Here is an 18045-nt window from a genome sequence, read left to right on the forward strand (position 1 = left end):
CATTTTGCATGCTGAACTTCATTTTCTAGTTATTTCATGCTCTCCCAGTTATTTTCCCTTCAGTGCTTCCTCTGTTTCATATTCAGAATTTCCCCCTTTGGAAGCTTGAATCTTTATGGAGTGAGATCTATTCCACACTATATGTGCTGGCTAACACATACAGTATTAGCTAGCAAAAAGCTGGAAGGCAAGGGCTGGACTTGCTGCAGGATGGTTGAATTGGCCTTTTCTTTTTTTTCTGGCATTGGATTGTGCCACCTTATGGGTTGATCCTTCGCCTTCTGTTGGTGGTAGAAGGATCTGGGCTGAACTTTGAGATGTGAATCCTGTGGATGCTGTTTCTTACCTCAGTATTGTCTCTCTTGTTATTATTGTTGTTGCTGATATGATATTATTGCCACTAAGGCCCTTTGTTGTGTCTCCTTATCCAACTGTAGCTTCACCACAGAAGAGAGATCAGGATTGGAGGTTTACAATCAACATGGAATAACTTGAAAACTATTAGGAAAGGATGAGGGAATGGGTTGATGTGGGTAGAACAAATCGCTCATTGTTTTTCTCTCTTTCTTCTAGCTTGTCCTCTAGGCACTCCTACTGCAGGATGAATTAGGAAGGCAAAGCCTCTTCCTCTAAACCATGGAGACAAGGGCATCTTTCATTGCCACCATGCGAGAGACCCAGCATCTCTCCTCAGAGAAGGGTCAGAGCCCGGCCAATGGCAACGGGGAGCAATTTGATTCAGGTGAGCTCTCATGCACCCCCATAGGCTGTCTTCACTGTTACAGCCCTCCAACTGATGGCTGGTAGAGGTGGGGACATGTTACCATGGGAACATTGGGAATGGTTGTACAGCTTGAAGGCCCTTTGCGAATCTTATGGGTTGGATAGTGTTCCATGATTGATGGATTAGGAAATCTGAGCTTTTCTTCTTCTGGATATTTTCTACAATACATAGCAACTATTCAGAATTTAAACAAAAAACAATGGAAAACCTCTCCCAGGACATCATACCATGTTCTTCCAGTTTCCCCACCCTTTTTTATTCTAATGAAGTTTTGTGGTTAGAGAGGAGAGATGAACATTCAGGAATTACAGCATTTCTCCTTTGTTTTGACCTTCACCCGCATCTCCTTCACAACTTTTCTGAGGGCTTCAAGTGAGAGTGCTTCACAAACATTAAACTAGCCAGTGGAGAGCTGGTTCCATGTTGTCCTTGTGCTGATGGGTATGATTGGATGCTCTGTAATGCTCTAGGATGGGCACCTTAAGGTGTGCATTCATTGTGCTAGATTTGGGCATCACTGTGGTAGATACAGAGAAATAAGTGCTAGCTTCTGGTGACTTCTGCTGGAATTAGGTGCTTTAATTTCCCGTATCTAGCTCTAACAGGAGGAGACTCTATTGTATGGTGAAGTTGCACATTATGGCTAGGCCCAGCCTACTTTCTGATGACAAAATGAGAAACCTCTCTTTATCCCGTCTCTTCTCTGGCATTACCTCTGCTGCCCATCATGGCCTGGGCTGAATCAGTCAGCTCAGTAACCCAGCAGAAAGGTAATGCAGAAAAAAGACAGATGAATCATTTTCTGCCAGCTTTGTGAGTTGAACTGGCTGGTGGAAGAACACATGCTGGTGGGAATGGGATTTCTCCCAGTGGTAGTGAACTGCTTAATGTGGCTCAGCTACAACTTGCAACTTCATTCTTGCTGTCTGTTTGCATGGAAGAGCTAAACTGATGGATTTGTGGAGAACAACACTGAGCTGTCAGTCAGTTAATGTGTACAAGAGCTTTCATCTTTGCATTGTGGTACATGCATTGGTGATCAGGTACCTGAATGCTTTTGTTTGCATTTCTGTAAGAGCTGTTCTTAGCAAAAAGATCCTGAGGTATAAATGGCCGATGAAGGTCTGTGCTTCTAAAGGGCTACCTGAAGTCTACTTCCATGGAAATAGATGCTCTCAGCAGTGATGAGTCTCAGAAAGTCTTGAATGTATGTATGTGCTATAACTAAGATGGCTAAGTCATCTGCCACAAATAGGTTCTTCTTCAGTGAAGCCTTGGAAAAGTCCATGTTAGTTTAGCCACAGATTTTAGCTCTTTTATTGCCTTTATTTCCCATAGCCAAAGCATCCCAGGAGGCTGTTAACAGCTGGAACAGTTGCATTTTTATAGTGTCCATGCATGAGCACTCTAAAGCCATTGAGAGGCTCACAGATTATGACTTGATTTTATTTGCCATCCTGGGCTTCCTTATACATCACCATATTGTAGGCTGGCCAGCCTTGTCTCTTTCATTAGGGAAGAGCAGTGGGCCTGAGTATCAATAATTGGAAAGGATATGTAAAATAGGCCCAATGCCACATTTATCATCTCAGGGGGTGCTCTGTGAAGTGTTGGCATCTGGGATTTTGCAGCTCTTCAGCATAGCCAGGACATTGTTCTGGGAGCACGTGGCTTGAGGCATGACAAAGAGATCAGCTTTGGGATAACTGCTTCTCAAGCGGGCACAATCTTCCTTGTCATGCATTAAGAGATGGTGCATTTCTCTGTCTACGTTTTAATTTAGGGGGTCCCCAGGCAGTTGAGGGAGGTTGGGAAGAGGTGTCCTCTGCTCCTCAGCAGTGGGGATCTGATGGATAAGGTTATTTGTGCACAGTCCCATTATGTGCATGGATGGGGTTGGGTTCCTTGGGCTGATCTCATCCCTGGACCACACTGTCTCTGCTCTGGATGTTCTGGAAGGGAACAAAGTCCATTAAAAAGGTATTTTGGAAACGTCCAATCCCTTCAAAATCCTTTGTGATAAAACGAAGCAAAATAAAAGGCTGGAGCTGTGATAAATGAGTACTCTGGCATTATTTTTACAGGCCTTGTAAAAGTAATTTCCTGATAAAGTCTGCAGATAAAACACAGTGGAGGAGTCAGGCCTGTGATGTGTCAGAGAGAAATATGCTGACAGGGAGGGAAGGCTGCAGCTCTGACGCTGCCTCCCCCATACCAGGGTCTTGAAGCCTGTCTGTTTGGGTTTAGAAAGGAGAGATCTGGGTGATATTTTGTTTAACAGATGCTGTTGTGAGGTTTCCAGCACTGCATGTGAATGAACCTTCCAGTGGGGCTGTGGGAACAGTGGAGGCAGTGAGTCTCTCTGTGTTGGCACGTGGCAGAGTAAGGTCATGGGTAATAAGATTATGAGGTACAGGAGGGCTTGTTGCATCCATAACTAGCATCTGCAATGCTAATATAATTAAAGTGCTGTTGCCAAATTCTGGAGAATAATTTGCCACCCTGGAGACATTGCTGCCTATAAGGGATGGAGGTTTTATACTGAGCTGCCTAAAAATCTCAGCTTCCACTAGCTGTGTGGAATGATTCCTTCCCATAAGAGTACCAGGGAAGGCTGGAGAAAAGGAGATATGTGCCTGGATTCACCAAGCAGGTGAGAGAAAAAAGCAGGCATAAAATCTGAGAACATATAGAGAGCCTCATGGGTAGAGGGAAGTATGTCATGATCTAAAATGGAAGTATCTGAGTAGACAAGAGGAGAGCCGATGGCTGACCTGGAAATGTCCTGACCATATCAGATGTCCTGGGGTGAAGGAAGTCCTTGAGGTTGTTGAGCAGCCCACCCCAACACCACAACCCCAGATGGAAGCAAAAGCAGGAAGCAAGGAGGCAGAGGGGATACACTTTTAGCTTTTCGTGTCAGATACTCCTGCCTTTTAGTGGGATGGGGATTGTTTGTGATCAGGGTAAAAAGCTGCTTAAGCATTGGAGTAATTTGAACCTGGGATGGGTAACCGTATCTGCCCATCTGCTCACAGACTATTCTAGAATCTCAGCCAGGGAAATCTCTGGATCTGGCTCTTCTCTAATACATTAACTCCACAGAGTTGCAGACATTAAGGCTGAAGATTTCCCTGATCATCTGAGTTGCATGAGGGAAACAGCAGTTTTTGCACCAAGCTTCTACCTTATGGTTAAGCTGTCATCTTTCAGTAAGAAATGAACCAACTTCTGATTTTGGGTCAGATATCTCAAGTAGAGGCAGCTTCTATGCCTGGCTGCTTTTTACACTGGTTGCAAAAGAAAGTCCATTCCTTATTCAACATTCAATTTGACTATTTTCAGGTTCCAGTCATGGGGTTGGGTTATTTCTTGTCTTGCTGAGCTGAAAAGTCCACTGGTAGTCACTTTATCATGGGAACAAATGTTGATTTGCAGCTTCGTATTGAAGCAGGTTATTTGAGTGTAAGACAGGGAATCCTGATGCAGCAGGATGCAAAGTGTTTGACAGGACAGACAGCTCAGTGCTCCTCTTTGAACTCCCAGATAGATCTTCACCCTCCACCACCCCTGCCTCAAAACCCCTCTTCTGATCTACTTCCCCCCCACCTCCTATGTATGTCTGGCTCCATAGGCAGCAAATAATGAGAGATTCCCAATGCACACCCTAATTTTCTGGTCCTGAAAACTGGAGACCTGTAGCAATAATTGCAATAAATTAACCCTGCTGTTTTCTTCATAAAACCATCTGGGGAGGTTTCTTAATTCAGTTTGTCATGAGTCACTTTAATTCCATCATGACCACACTGATGAATGTTTGGGCAGGTAAGGGTCTCACAGAGTTTGCCTGATAAATGCTTATTGCAAAGAGCTCATTGCTCGACTGTAAATATTTGTGCTCTGGGAATGGAACTGGGTTTGCAAGATTGCCTGGGAACAAGCTGAAAACAATCAGATTTGGCTGATTTTCTGTAAGTGAGAGAAGAATTATTTTTAATTATTGCTGTGTGTGTTTCAGCAATGGTTGGAGGCCTCAGCTCTGCTCTACTCAGGAGAGAAAAGAAAGGGGAGTAATGTCAGGTCCTTCACCGTGGGGGAGGATTGAGTGGGGCAGTGGTGTAGATAGGGGAGGCATGATGCAAAGCCTTGAATCTGAAGTGGGGCAAGAACAAGCACAGGAACCAAGAAGAGAATAGGTCTGGTGAGAGGTTGTGAGGGATTTTGGTGGTCTTTAGGAAGAGAGAGACGTGGGAACCTCAGCTGAGTGGGTGGAAGGATGCTGAGGAAGGAAAGGAAGGGGTGTCAGGACTGCAAATGGGGCTCCCTAGCCCCAAGGGTTGGGGTGTTTGCTCTACACATTGCTCAGCCAATGTAATCAACTTCTAATATTATCACTAGGACACTGCTGTAATTAACAGTGCTGCGTGACCACTTTTGGGACATCAGTAGGGCCATTGCACCCTTGTGATAGTGGACAGACAGAAGAGTCATCAAGTATGAAATGAAAGAGCACAAGTGCTTTTTCAGTGTGATGTGTTTGTTCCCCCATTGCCATGAAAGCAGAGGAATTTCTGGTCTCAAAGTGTTGGCTGCTAAAATCCCTAAATCTGCTGAAAGCATAGCAAGAGCTGGTCAAAACAGTTAATCACAGCTCTTTAAAACAAGCTTTCTCTTTTCGATTGTGTTGATGTTTATACTGGTTGCTATTCTCACCCTGAACCCTTTGCCACAACTTTTCCCTTCTTTGGCTGTGTTTTAGGCTGCTTTTCTTTCTTTGCTTTTCAACAGATGAGGGTTCCAGCACTGAGGACACAGACTTCAACTGGGATGAGTTCCTGGAGGAAACGGGAGCCAGCGCTGCTCCCCACACCTCCTTCAAACACGTATGTGCTTTGTCTGAGCCTCATGGGTGTTGTGAGCATTCCCTTGTGTGGATTTCGTGTGGGTCCTGGAGAACTGAAGTGTGGTCTGGGGAGAAATCATCCCTCTGTGCATGTGACAGCTTGCATGGGATTGGCCTCCCAGCTGGTGTTAGGGAAACTTAGTGTATTTGTGATCACAGCTCAGAGCATTGTGTCTATGCTATTTCCTTGTCCTCTGCCTTTCATTCAGATTTTCATTTTTTGAGGGCTTTTATTGCTTTCCTTTTGTTTATATGCACTCACTTTTCTCTCGTCATCTATTTCCCCTTCTTATTTCTTCCTTGTTCATCCCAACCTGTAGAGATTCATCTCACAGGAGTGTCTAACTTCTCCAAAGCTGTCCTCTTAATACACAATTTGGTGGCTAGCTGGGTCACTCAGCACTAGTGTCCAGCATGCTCCATAGGAAACCATCCTAGGAAATCATAGGAAGCCTCCTGCCTGGAGACGCTGTCTCAGAAGCATGAGAACCAAGTACATGTGTAGGTGATGCTTTTCTTGGGTGAACGTATGTCATATAGACAGCTGTGGTAGTTACAGCACAGTCTATGGCTCTGGTCCATGTTAGTGCAACTAGCGTTCAAAGTCTGAAATCTTCATTGATGAAGACTATCATAGCACACTTTGAAGAAAGTATTCTGTCTCCCAGCAGTGCCTGTCACAGTCAAGGATGTTGTTTGGAACCATCTTCACCCAACACCAGTTGCTTAATCTCTTCTATTAATCTCCATGTGATGTCACATGAGGCCATGGGACAGCAATGAAGCTGATGTATGAGCTCTTCATCACAGTCAGAGGTGTGCAGGTTAGATTTTTGCAGGACATCTTTGTCATTCAGCTGCAAGACTGTGCTGACCTACTTGGAAGTTGTGATGCCTTCAACTGAGTTAAGCCATGACAAGTCATGATTCTCTGTCCTCAGCTGCAATTCCCATGAGGATAATGCTGCTCATCCTCCTACCAGACCCATCAGAGGCAGGTAGCAGCCTGCTCTGTCAGTCATGCTGGCTCTTCTCCCAGCTTCACTTGGCTGGTCTGCGAGCTCTGGAGGACGTGGACATCTTCAGCAGAAAGAGAGTGGTTTTAGTTGTGATGCTCTGGATTGCCTTACACTGAGCCTGTTTGCTGGTGTAGATACCCTTTGGGAACAACGTGGCTGTGCTTCAGTGAGAGGGAAACTTCCTGAAGAACCTGTTGCTACTGAAAGAGGAGTCTTTATCTGAATGGCTTCTGTCATGCCATTAAACCAGCTTTGTCTCCAGGTGATTTCTTGGCTTGTTTTGAAGGGGCGAGGAGCTGCAGTGATGAAAATCCTCTCTTCCATCAACATATGAAAAGAACAATACAATCTTCCATTTCCTATTTTGCTTTCATTTTAACAATGATGGATTATTGCAGGATGAAGGACAATAATTCCCTATACTGCAGAATTACAGAGCAATGGTTATTGTAGAGTTTATCCTTGCTCCAGTAGCTGTCTGTAGAGAGCATCTTGTCACAGTTCTGAACCCAAATACCAGAATCAGATGAAAGTTTTATGCTTCATGGAGTCCTTAAGAGTGTGTTTAGGAGTGTGGAGATGCCCACCTCATCCTGATAATCCTTCTGACTGTGGTGTTTCACTGCACCTCAGTCCTGGGAATTCCACTGTGAGACAACTTAGTGTTGGGAATAGTCCTTAGTGACTGTTCTTCACAATTTGAAACATGATCCTTAAAAAAACCATGGCTTGGCCAGGAATCTGCAAGTTGTTAAAGATTGTATTATCTGGCTGGCTGATTCCATTCTTCATGGGATTTCCAGTCACAAGTCCCTTGCCTCCAGGATACCACACTGGTCTTTACTTACAGTGAATGCAAGGAGTAAAACTACACATGAATGTGACTCCTGGATTATTCATGAGGACCCTTAGCATCACAAGAGCTAAAATTGTATCTTATGGCTAAAGCAGCAAATGTCACAGACCTTCTTCAGTCTTTGACGATCTGCAAAGGTCTCTTCCAGCCTCAATTCAACTATACCCTGACTCCAGGCATTGATGCTGATGGTTGATATTACATTTAAGTTTGTGAACAGAACGCATTTAAACCTGGTGTTTTAATGAAAAGTTAATCAGAGATAGGCTTAAACCAGACTATAATCTCTCTGGTTTCAGTAGGACATAAGGACAGGTTCTTACAGGTTTCTTAGTGCCTTAAGCATCCCCTAAGGAGTAACAGGCTACATTTTGGATGGTCTTCTGAAGACAACACTGGCACCTGAACCAGTGGACTGGCATCTACCTCCTCTTTACCAACAACAGCTAGAGACATGCCATTGGCCTTGGAAGATACTTTACCATGTGCCAACAGCAGGCCCTAGTGTTTAACAGTAGTCCCTGCAGTGTCCTAGAAAGATGCGCTGACATCTCCATTGTCTTAAGGCAAGTTACATGTAACGTGTCACTGGTGAGGTAAATGGAAGTGATACCTCTGTCAGATGGCAGGACAGTGACCCCAACCATTTGCTTTTCAGCATTGGGTCATATCTTATATACAAGGTGCTGGGAGAGGAAGATGGTTGAGGCTTGAGCTTATGGGGAGGGATTTAGTGAAAGCACTCTCCTTGGTCTGCCTGGTACAGCATTCAGCCCTTGATGCTTGTCAGACCACAAGAGGTGCTTCAGTGTTGTTATATGACTAATTATTATAGTTGGGCTAAACTCCTAGAGGTGCTTAGCTGCCTTTCTACCTTGCATGTGTCCTGTGATCTGCCTGACAGAGCTGTACAGCGGGAAATGAAACCTCATTTGAGTTATACCGCCTTTCTCCCAGGCATTAGTGAGATTTATGATGGGAAGGTGGCTACCAGTCACACTCCCTCAGGTGTAGTGCAGCTGAGGTTACCACTGCTGGAGAGCCTTTTCGGAGCATGTGGGACATTACATGATGGGGTATATGCCAGTGAAATAGGGATGGTCCTGCCCAGACAGACTGTGAAGGAGGTGGTTGGATTAAGGAGCACAATCAACTCATGTCCTACCTCAAAGCTGCTCTTTAAGAACAGCATAGTCTTGCTTAGCTGGGAAGGGGGCTCTCCCTGCAAAGAAGAAAAGGTAACACCATGCCTTTCTAATTTTGTAAGGTTGAAATCAGCCTTCAAAGCAGTTTCCAACCAGGGATGAAATTAGAAGTGGCCAACAAGAGCAATCCGGACACATATTGGGTGGCTACGATCATTACAACGTGTGGACAACTCTTACTGCTTCGTTACTGTGGCTATGGAGATGACCGCAGGGCAGATTTCTGGTGTGATGTGATGACAGCAGATCTTCACCCTGTTGGCTGGTGTACACAGAATAACAAGGTCCTGATGCCTCCAGATGGTGAGTTCTATGTGTTTTATTAGGGTCATGCTCCAGTGTTGGACTGGTGGTTCATCTCCAGACTTCTAGATGATCTGGAATGGGTACTTCGCATCATCAGTTGGTGTTGGGTGATGAAGACAGGGTCAGGTTCCCAAAGGTCAATGGGTGATTCAGTTTGCCAGTCAGTCTCTAGCAAAAGCATTTTTACCCAGTTGGTTAACAACAGAAGGCGCTTCTGTAAGAAGTTGTCTTAACAAGGAAACACTGTTGAAATGCAAAGCTGTGATTTTCAGTTAGGGGAGAAATTTGCCCTGTTCTTGCAGGGCGACATTCAAAGTGAGAACAGACCAAAATAAGCAAGATCAGTTTGGGTGTAGCCAAAATCAGAGAAGTTGGCTGTGCACTCAAATGTTGTGCCTTGAAAGTTTAGACCCTTCCATTTCCAGATTCTTGCAGCTTTGAACTCCAACAGTAGATACACATGATTAAAGATAGCAAAATTTGGTCATAATAGGTTAGAGCATGTCCTGATTATCAGCTTTTAGGTGCATAAAAGCTGAATGCAAGAGCTGGTATATATTACTAAAAGGCCCATGTGGGACACTTTCTTAGTAACAGAATTTGATTCCCAGTGTGTAGGAAAAATATTGTGTTTTTTGCTATGTACAGCAGCAGAACAACAGTGTATCCTTACCACTACGTAGCTCCAAGCAGAGGGCTACTTGTCACTCTTAGTCATGCATTTTCCCCCCTATGTCCCATTTATTCTGGATCAAGGGAAAAAGAGATGGATATTTAGCCTCTTACTTATGCATGCTTTTAAAAAAGTCTCATTTATGGGTTCTGCTGTTGAAGTTATTCTTTTGCTTTCTATTCTATGTGATCATTGAAAAAAGCGTTGAAAAAGTCTCATTTATGGGTTCTGCTGCTGAAGTTATTCTTTTACTTTCTATTTTATGTGATCACTGAAAAAAGCATATGTGCCAGTTGTGGGCCATGTGTGATTTCTGCTGGTGCAGGGCTTGCCTGTCTTCCCACTGAGCGTGCTGTAGACATGGTCTGTGAATCAGAGCTGATGTTCCTGCTTTGTGCCTGGTGAACTCTGAGCTAAACTCTGAGCTTTTTGTTCTGGTCTGTGTGTTTTGAATAAACAGAGGATTGATTGCTTAAAAATAGAGAAATCTTGAAGACAAATAATGAGTGAGAAATCTGTTGGCTTATCACTAGTAAATCAAGCTGACGTGAGAGGGGTTAGGTATTTTCTTTTATTGGTCTCTTGAACTATCTTTTATTACATGGATTATAATAAGTGTTACCACAAAGGTGTAGAGTGCTGTAAACTAAACCTCAAAATGTGAAGATCAAGGAGTAAGAGATCCTGTTGATGGTTGTAACAGAAAATAATGATAGTCTTCTAACTGAAGGCAACTGCTTTTCATGGCAGTGTTGGAATCTGCTCTTTGGGTTGTGGCTACTTTGTGTGAATTGTCTTGCTTGAATGACTGCAAACGTGCAGTAGGTCAAACCTCCTTTCTCCTCTGGCTGGGTGCTGTAACTGTATACCAGGAATTTAAATCTGGCAGCTGCCCTGTTTTATTTTGTTTTTCCCACTCCCATTCTCACTGAATTAACTCTATTGAATATGTCTTAGTATAGTTCTCAGGAATAATAGATATGTAGATCATCATTTCAAAAGAAATTTAAACATTTTAAGAGCTTCAGATGTATTTTGGAATGAGGCCTCTAAAATGCCCAGGCGGATTTGAGGCTTCAGGACTCCTCTCACTTGCCAAAAAGAGAGGTCCTAAATGTGTTCATAAATCACAGAGCTCCTCTGGGTTCTGCCTGCGATCAAAGGTGGGTTTGTGTCTCCCACTGGGACACCACAAGGTAGAAGCTGAGTTTTCAGGAGTGCCCCTTGTTTTCTGTAAGGAGAACTGAGCTCTGACCAGGGTTTATAAGCAGCTTGTGAGTACTAGACTTATTTTACACAGATGTCTGGAGTTTGTCCTGTGCTTAATTGTGTTGCTGGTCAGTGGATGTATCTTAACGAGACAAACTTCACTGCAGTGCTGGGAGTTCGGGCTGGTAAAGCCTGCAGGATCAAGTCTTGCATTGGTAAAAGAGAAGCTGCTGTTCTCTGTGAGCTCCATGGAGGTTTTTTACCTTTTTAGCATTGCACGTTATTTTGTTGTCAAACCTGTGGAAGAAAGGAAAAACAGCTTCAGATTGCATGGACCTGTTTTCCAAGGGCCTGATTTGGCACATCTTGATTACAAGGAGCATTTCTGTTGGCAGGACCATGCAAGCAGAATGGCCAGGGCCGGTTATCTGTCATTAGGGTTTGATTTTAATCAGGAGTTGAAGGCTTCGGCTAAAAAGCAGATCTGCCAAGAAGAGCTTGTTTAATGGGCAAAATACCAACACTGGGACAATGCTCTGTTTCTGCTTGCGAATCAAATTGGGCTGATCAGTGCTCATCTTATAAATGTGATGCCAGACAAGAATGGTACATAGGGACAGGATGAAGGATTTCATTAGATGGGAAAGAAATGCAAGAAAATAGACTAGTTCAGTTTAGCAAATCAATAGAGCTTGATTTAATGCACAGAGCTTTTAAGGGGCAGCTGCCAAATGATTATTGTTTATGATCCCAATAGAAGGAAGTCATTTAATTTATGGACTGTTGCATGGTTATTTATTGGGTGGCATTAGTATTGCATCATGGTGCCAGTGGCCTGCGAGGAAAATGTCAAGTCATGTTATGTCCTCCCATGTGGTTATGGTGCAGTGCAATAGAATAGGAGTGCTCAAGCCAAATACTTGAGTTTGGAATAAAATGTATTGGCTTATCAAGGGATGGTGTGTGTGTGCCTACGAGCTTCACCCTCCATCCCCTCCCTCCCTGCAGGAAATCAAAGGAGTAAAATTGTAGTTACTTCAAGCTTTGCCATTAATTATATTTTTCTCATTACAAATCGGTGTGTAATTTGAATTGCAAACTCGGCTATCCTGGCAGAATAGATCTGTTTACCATTCAAAGCAAAATGAAAATTATTTAAATTAGTTAATATAGAACTCATTTGAATGAATTGGATGTTTATTCATGAGCTAGCTGAGGCAAGTGTGAAGCTGTCCTTATGGTCTGTAGCTTTGCCTCTGGTCAGCTCTAAAGTCACGTCCTGGGACAGAGATTTCTTTTTTATTGCATATTAGCTGTGGTGTAAACCATCAGTAGCTACTGCCTGATGTAGCTGAGTGTGAGATTTTCATCCTTTCTGAGAAGCAATTGTAATTCATATGAGCAAGGGCAACCTGCTTCAAAGTTCATTGACAGTGACAAGACTGGTGGTGTAGTAAGCTTTGTTTTCTGCACTGTGGGGATGAGACATAACAGATTTTCCATCAGTTGGTAAAATTTCCCTATTGTATTATTCTGCATGGGTACAGCAACAGTATTTATTTCCTTCTGTGTCTTACCCAAACACTGTCCTCCTTCTCAGCACAGAGCCGATGGGTTTTTTTCCAACATCCTCCATCCCTCGGGGTGTTTTACTCACTGAGCATTAAAAATTTAAGTCTAACTAAACTTTCTCTTACTAGCAGTTCCTTTAACTGTGAAAGGAAAAGAGGTCTCTTTCCTCCTTCAGCCTAGTATTTCCATGTGCTGTTTTCCTTTGTTGATGACAGTTGGGTTCATGAACACATTTACCATCGGGTAGAAGAGCAGCATGGAGAACCTGACAAGCGTAGCAGCTAAATTATGCATTGTGAACCACGCGGAGAGCAGGAGCGCCTTTTGATTGACACTTGGGTGTTTTTGTACAGATTGCAGATTTACAGCTGAGCCAACAGAGCTGAATCTCTCCTGGCACTATCTTAATGCATTCTGGGATGCGCTAAAGACACTGGGTGACAAGACTATTGTGTACACTTGTAATTGCTGTGGTGGTTCTGCTTTAATGTTATTGACAGATGGAAATTCAGATAGGGCATTTCTGTGTGCAGATCTGTGTGGTCTGCTTGCTGTGTAAACCAGGAGATGGAGGAGACCGGAGATGTGAAGAAATGCAGCAGGGAGAGAACCAGGTTAATATTTTGACTTTATAATGATCTGGTACAGACAGGAAAACCTCTGAACACCATGTATACCTGGATTTGGAGAACAGGATGATCAATCACACTGTGATTATGTGTAGGAAGGCAGCTTTTACTTCTCTGTCACACTGATAAAAGGAGAACTAAAGCTTAAAATCTTGATCCTGGGTTGAAATGAGTCCCTTTTGCACAGTGCTGAGCTTTATCAAGCTCCAGCATCAAATACACCATTAAGAGTGGTGGACTTACAGCATTTTTCCTGCCCAGGCTTCCCACGAAGGCAAACATCATTGTTTGGTCATTATTTAAAATAGGTTTTCATGTGTATGTCAGGTCAGATTAACTTTTACCCTAGATGAGGCCAGAGGAGGGATGTGCCAGAGGAGGGATGTGTCAGATTCTCAGTGCTAGATCTGTTTGTGGGGAGGGTATGGATGAAAAACAAGATAAAACTTGTGTTGTGCAAACTGGATTGCCTTCAGATGACAACTTGTTGCTTTTATTATTATTATTATTATTGTTGTTATTGTTGTTGTTATCACTATTATTATTGTTAAATATCATTATCTGAATCTATCTTGGTTTTTGAGGTGTAAGAGAGGGGAGATGTAGATCTCATTGCCCGTGTCAAAACAACAGCATCAGGACTCAGTGGATTCTGCATAGTCAAAAGATGGTCTGCTGTGCTGCACAGCAGATTGGTGTGCAAGAGGTCAGATAGATGGATAGGTAGATTGAAGAAATGTTAACTTTGAGCCAAGTTTTCCTTTTTTTTTTTTTTTAATGCTCAGGTGGAATTACTGATGGGTGTAGTGGTTAGAACAGACACTGGTGCTGGGCTACAGCAGAAGGTAGTGTGATTGAGAGAGATTGGGGAGCAGGAACAGTAAGGGGAGACGGTGATATAGGATCAAAGAGAAGAGGAAGCCTTGAGCATCACTTTCTGCTGCAGGTGTGGATTTTGGTGTCATTCAAGACTCCCTAGGTGCACAGAAGGCTTCCTTAAGGGGCACACCTCATACACTTGCCTTTCAGCATCATTTTGGGGGGTTACTTGTGTCCACAAAGTTTGTCCACAGGTTCTTCGGTAACACAGAGATAACGTTTCTGAAAATGGATGAGGGCTTCCTGAGCTTCTCTCTCAGAAAATGGGATCATGGAATGGTTTTATTTAACCAAAGCCAACTTTCTCCTGTTATCTATTGCCAGAGGAAATAACACTTAAGCTATACCTGCAGGGTTGTAATTACAGTGCAGGTAGAGGGATCAGATGGGCAGGGTGGACTTCTTTTGTCTTTGTGAAGAGTTGGCTCTCCTCCACCAAGTTACCTGAGATGAGCCTAACTACTGGTGTAACAGAGCAGATCTGGCCTCTGTGTAGGTCTTTTGCTGAAGGCTCACTTGAAATATTACTTCCTAAGAGCTTGAGGCTGGAGGAAATCAGTTGGTGTTCACTGAGCTTATGCTGTTTTACATCAGCTAAGAACTGGGCTCTTAAGCCAACTAAAATGAAACTCTGAAATCTTCTTTGGCAGGGTGTACTCTCAAAGACTGTGGGTATTTCTAAAGTAGTGTATAGTTTGTGGTTTTTTAATGTTCTTTGTGCAGTTTTATCCTCTTATTCCATCAATACCAAGCTCAGACTAAGCTAATGTAAATAAACTGCAGGATTTCTTTATTTTAAGTACTGTAAATGACTCGTAGTGCAGAGTTTTATGTGTGCTTTTCAAGTCGACGTTAGCAGGCCATTAATTATGCAGGGGTGACGTTAGCATAAGTAACTAGTCAGCAATAAATGTCAATTAAATATTCTATTAGCATAGTAGGCAGCTTCATGCATTGGCATAGAACATTTAGCAGATTACACTTAATGAGCGTATTAAAAATAACATTTCTTTTTGCTTTGCTCTCCTATTGATGGCCTCAGAGAGGAGAGGAGGGGAGGTAAAAGTAACTCCAGCTTTGGATGAAGAGCTGGGGGTGTTTGGGCTGAATTTTGCCCTAGTAGGAGCCATGTCATAGAATCATAGAATGGTTTGGGTTGGAAAGGACCTTAAGATTATCCAGTTCCAACCCTCTGCCATGGGCAGGGACACCTCACACTAGACTGTGTCAGGGATGCCAGGGATGGAGCATTTACCACTTCTCTGGGCACCCTGTGCCAGTGCCTCACCACCCTCACGGTAAAGAACTTCCTTATATCTAACCTGAACTTCCCCTGCTGTAAGTGATGAAGGCTATAGAGGGAAAAAATCAATGTTTGTTTAAACATAGATCCTTTTATTTCACAATTATTGGGAGTGTGGTGGAGGTGGTCCTTAGGGAACATACCTGTCCTGAGGCTCACAGTGATCTTCAGTGATCCGTGGCCATGGGGTACTGTTGGGCTTTCTGCTAAGGTGCAGATTTTCCCTAGGGTGAAGCCTCATCAGCTGGGGTCACTCCTTGTGCTTCTCGAGTTTTTGGTAGAACTGTCTTAGAAAAACTGTTCTTCCCCTTCACAGAAACCATAAATGCAAAGCCTCTGCTTTGTTCCCTTCAGTATTTTCATTTGGCAAAAACTAGTTTGTTTTTTCCCCTCAAAAATGTCAGGACAGTTTCCGGGATTAAATACTCAAAATGTTGACTTGAGTTGCACCAGTGCCTTATAGGATTCATATGTGGGTTCTGGTCCCTCCTTGCCCTTTGGGTGGGTTAGACTTTCTCTCATGAGGGTTGTGGTCTTTCCTTGTGGGGTCATCCTGAGATGTCTTCCATGAAGTCTTCTTGTGCCTGGGGAGCCCAGCCATTGCTGAGGATCAGGCATTTGGAACAGCCCAAGCTGTACAAGATGGTTTAGGTTTCCAGCAAAAAAACAACCCCAAAGCTTGCACGTGAAGTAGGCTCTGTTTATTAAAAGCAAGAAAAGAACACACTTTAATCAAAACCTAATTTTCCATAAGAAGCTGTTTCAGCAGAATCACAACCGGCAATTCTCATTTCCAGGGACAGCAGCATCTGCTTGTGCTGTATTTATATTTATTTATTTGTTCTCACAAACAAATGGAATAAGGGAAACAGGGGCAGGCCTGAGCAGACAGCGGTGGTCCAACGAGACAGGGATGAATGCAGTGATGAGGCACCCTGCAATGCGCCCAGAGTGCCTGATCAGCATGTGTTTTAGGGTGTTTTTAATTGTTTAGAATTACGTGGGTAAAGCAAATTTAGCTCACACCCGGGTTAAGTATCAGTGCAACTTCATACAGAGGTGACAGTTTCACTGATGCAATTGTACCTAAACATTCCTAATGCAAGTCCTGGATTTTTTCCACTTATGGTTGGAAAGTACTTGCTTTTATAAGTGTAACCTATCCTTGTTCCTGTACTGGACTGAGCTATGTAGTCATTAAACCTAATAAAACAGTATTACACAGTTTTACAACAAACACTGAGGGTAATATAGCACTGTTTACGCTAGTGTGTTATTAGCTCAACTTGGACCATGGGTTTAATCTGTAGGCTGGCTGATGGCCAAGGAAGGGTTCAAGAAAGAGTTTCAGTGATGGGTTGAAGTTTGATAACAAATAACTTGGACATACCAATACTGAAATGATTGTGCTTTCTGACTGCCTTTCCCTTGCTTGGCTGGACTGTTTTTGTCCTGACTTCTTTTCCCATGTGTTGTGACTGGTACATGGTGCCTTCCTCCATAAAGGAATAATGTTGCTATCAGGAACGCTGTAAAGCAGCGGTATGGTTTGCAGTACTGTCACGATCCCTTTTGGGTGGTACAGGGGAAGCTGAACTATGAATCTGTTATGATTAAAGCAGCAGCACCTTGTGTACAAGCAACAGTGGAGCTGAAGATCAGGCTTATTGCAATGATAACTGAAAGCCTTATCCTTTTACAAACAATCTGGAGGGGGAGTGGAGGTGTGGAAAAGAAAAGCAGTGATTTTTGTGGACTTTGATGAGTTATAAATATATCCTGAGTGAAACCAATAGTGTGGAGCTTTATGAAAGCTTTAATGAATAAATAAATATTTCATGCTCACATGGTGCTTCTTCAGGAACGTGTGCTGTCGGTAGAAAGCAATAAACAAAGAACCTCCTTCAGGGTTTGTTTGGGCTTTTAAATTAAACTAATTTAATCAACTTTTTTAGTCAAGCTTGGTATTAGTTCATTTCTGTACACAGCCCTGTACTCGGATCTGTTTGTTTTCTTGTGATACCTGTTCTCCTGTTCAGAAGGTGCTTGAATATCAAGGAATGATTTGTTTCATCTTTCTTCTATGGTGCGCATCTGCGGTTTCAAGGCACAGAGCACAGATTTCTTCCTTATCCTGCATCATGAGGAGCTAACCATCCTTTACCATCATAGCTGTAGGTGTTATGGGACCCCAGGTAAGGTTTGCATTATCCAGCAGGGAGATCACTTGAGCATGTGGGTCATTTCTGAATGTAAGCTAGTAGACATCTTTTGGGTTTTGGAAGACTTCAGTACTCAGTTTGGTACTGCTTGAAGGACTAGAACTAGCCAGAAGTGCCATGGAGTCTGGCCCCATGTGGGCAGAGGTGCTTGCACACTTCTGCACTGGATTGCAGAGATTTATACAGTGAGATTAAAATGTTCCTCAAGCTCAGGCTATTGGCAAAGCTGGGGCTGGGGTGTGCTGGTGCTGTTGCTTAATGGCTGGCTGTGATAACAAATGGCCAGGATGTGTATTAGCTCTGTGCTCCATGTCTTTGCAGTACTTTAAAAAGAAGTCCTGAGAGACCTGATTTTTCCTTGGGAACAGCAGGGCTGAAGCCAGTTGATTCTTTCACAGCTGGACCATGCAAGTGAGAAGCAAATAAGGCACAGCAGGAAGGTAAAAGCAAGGTTGATCAGAGGGGTAGAGCTAACTTTGGGAAAG

The 18045-nt window shown here is 43.3% G+C and overlaps 1 protein-coding gene across 4 annotated transcripts in view; it reads left to right on the forward strand.

Moving 5' to 3' along the window:
* Window positions 1-18045, forward strand: part of SFMBT2 (Scm like with four mbt domains 2) — a 107327-nt gene that overhangs the window by 11897 nt on the left and 77385 nt on the right. For 3 of the 4 annotated variants that reach the window (XM_061368642.1, XM_061368643.1, XM_061368641.1), the window contains exons 2-4: window positions 574-742; window positions 5573-5667; window positions 8830-9070. In XM_061368642.1, coding sequence (XP_061224626.1) covers window positions 637-742; window positions 5573-5667; window positions 8830-9070 — 442 coding nt within the window. In that variant the 5' untranslated portion in view covers window positions 574-636. Of the gene's footprint in view, window positions 1-573; window positions 743-5572; window positions 5668-8829; window positions 9071-18045 lie in introns of those variants that run through there. The other variant, XM_061368644.1, reaches the window with a different exon arrangement.

This window comes from Neopsephotus bourkii, unplaced genomic scaffold (assembly GCF_033783945.1).
Source record: "Neopsephotus bourkii isolate Nb327-2 ecotype Australia unplaced genomic scaffold, CSIRO-AGI_Nbou_v1 NB_1434, whole genome shotgun sequence".
In the NCBI taxonomy this organism is placed as follows: domain Eukaryota; kingdom Metazoa; phylum Chordata; class Aves; order Psittaciformes; family Psittacidae; genus Neopsephotus; species Neopsephotus bourkii.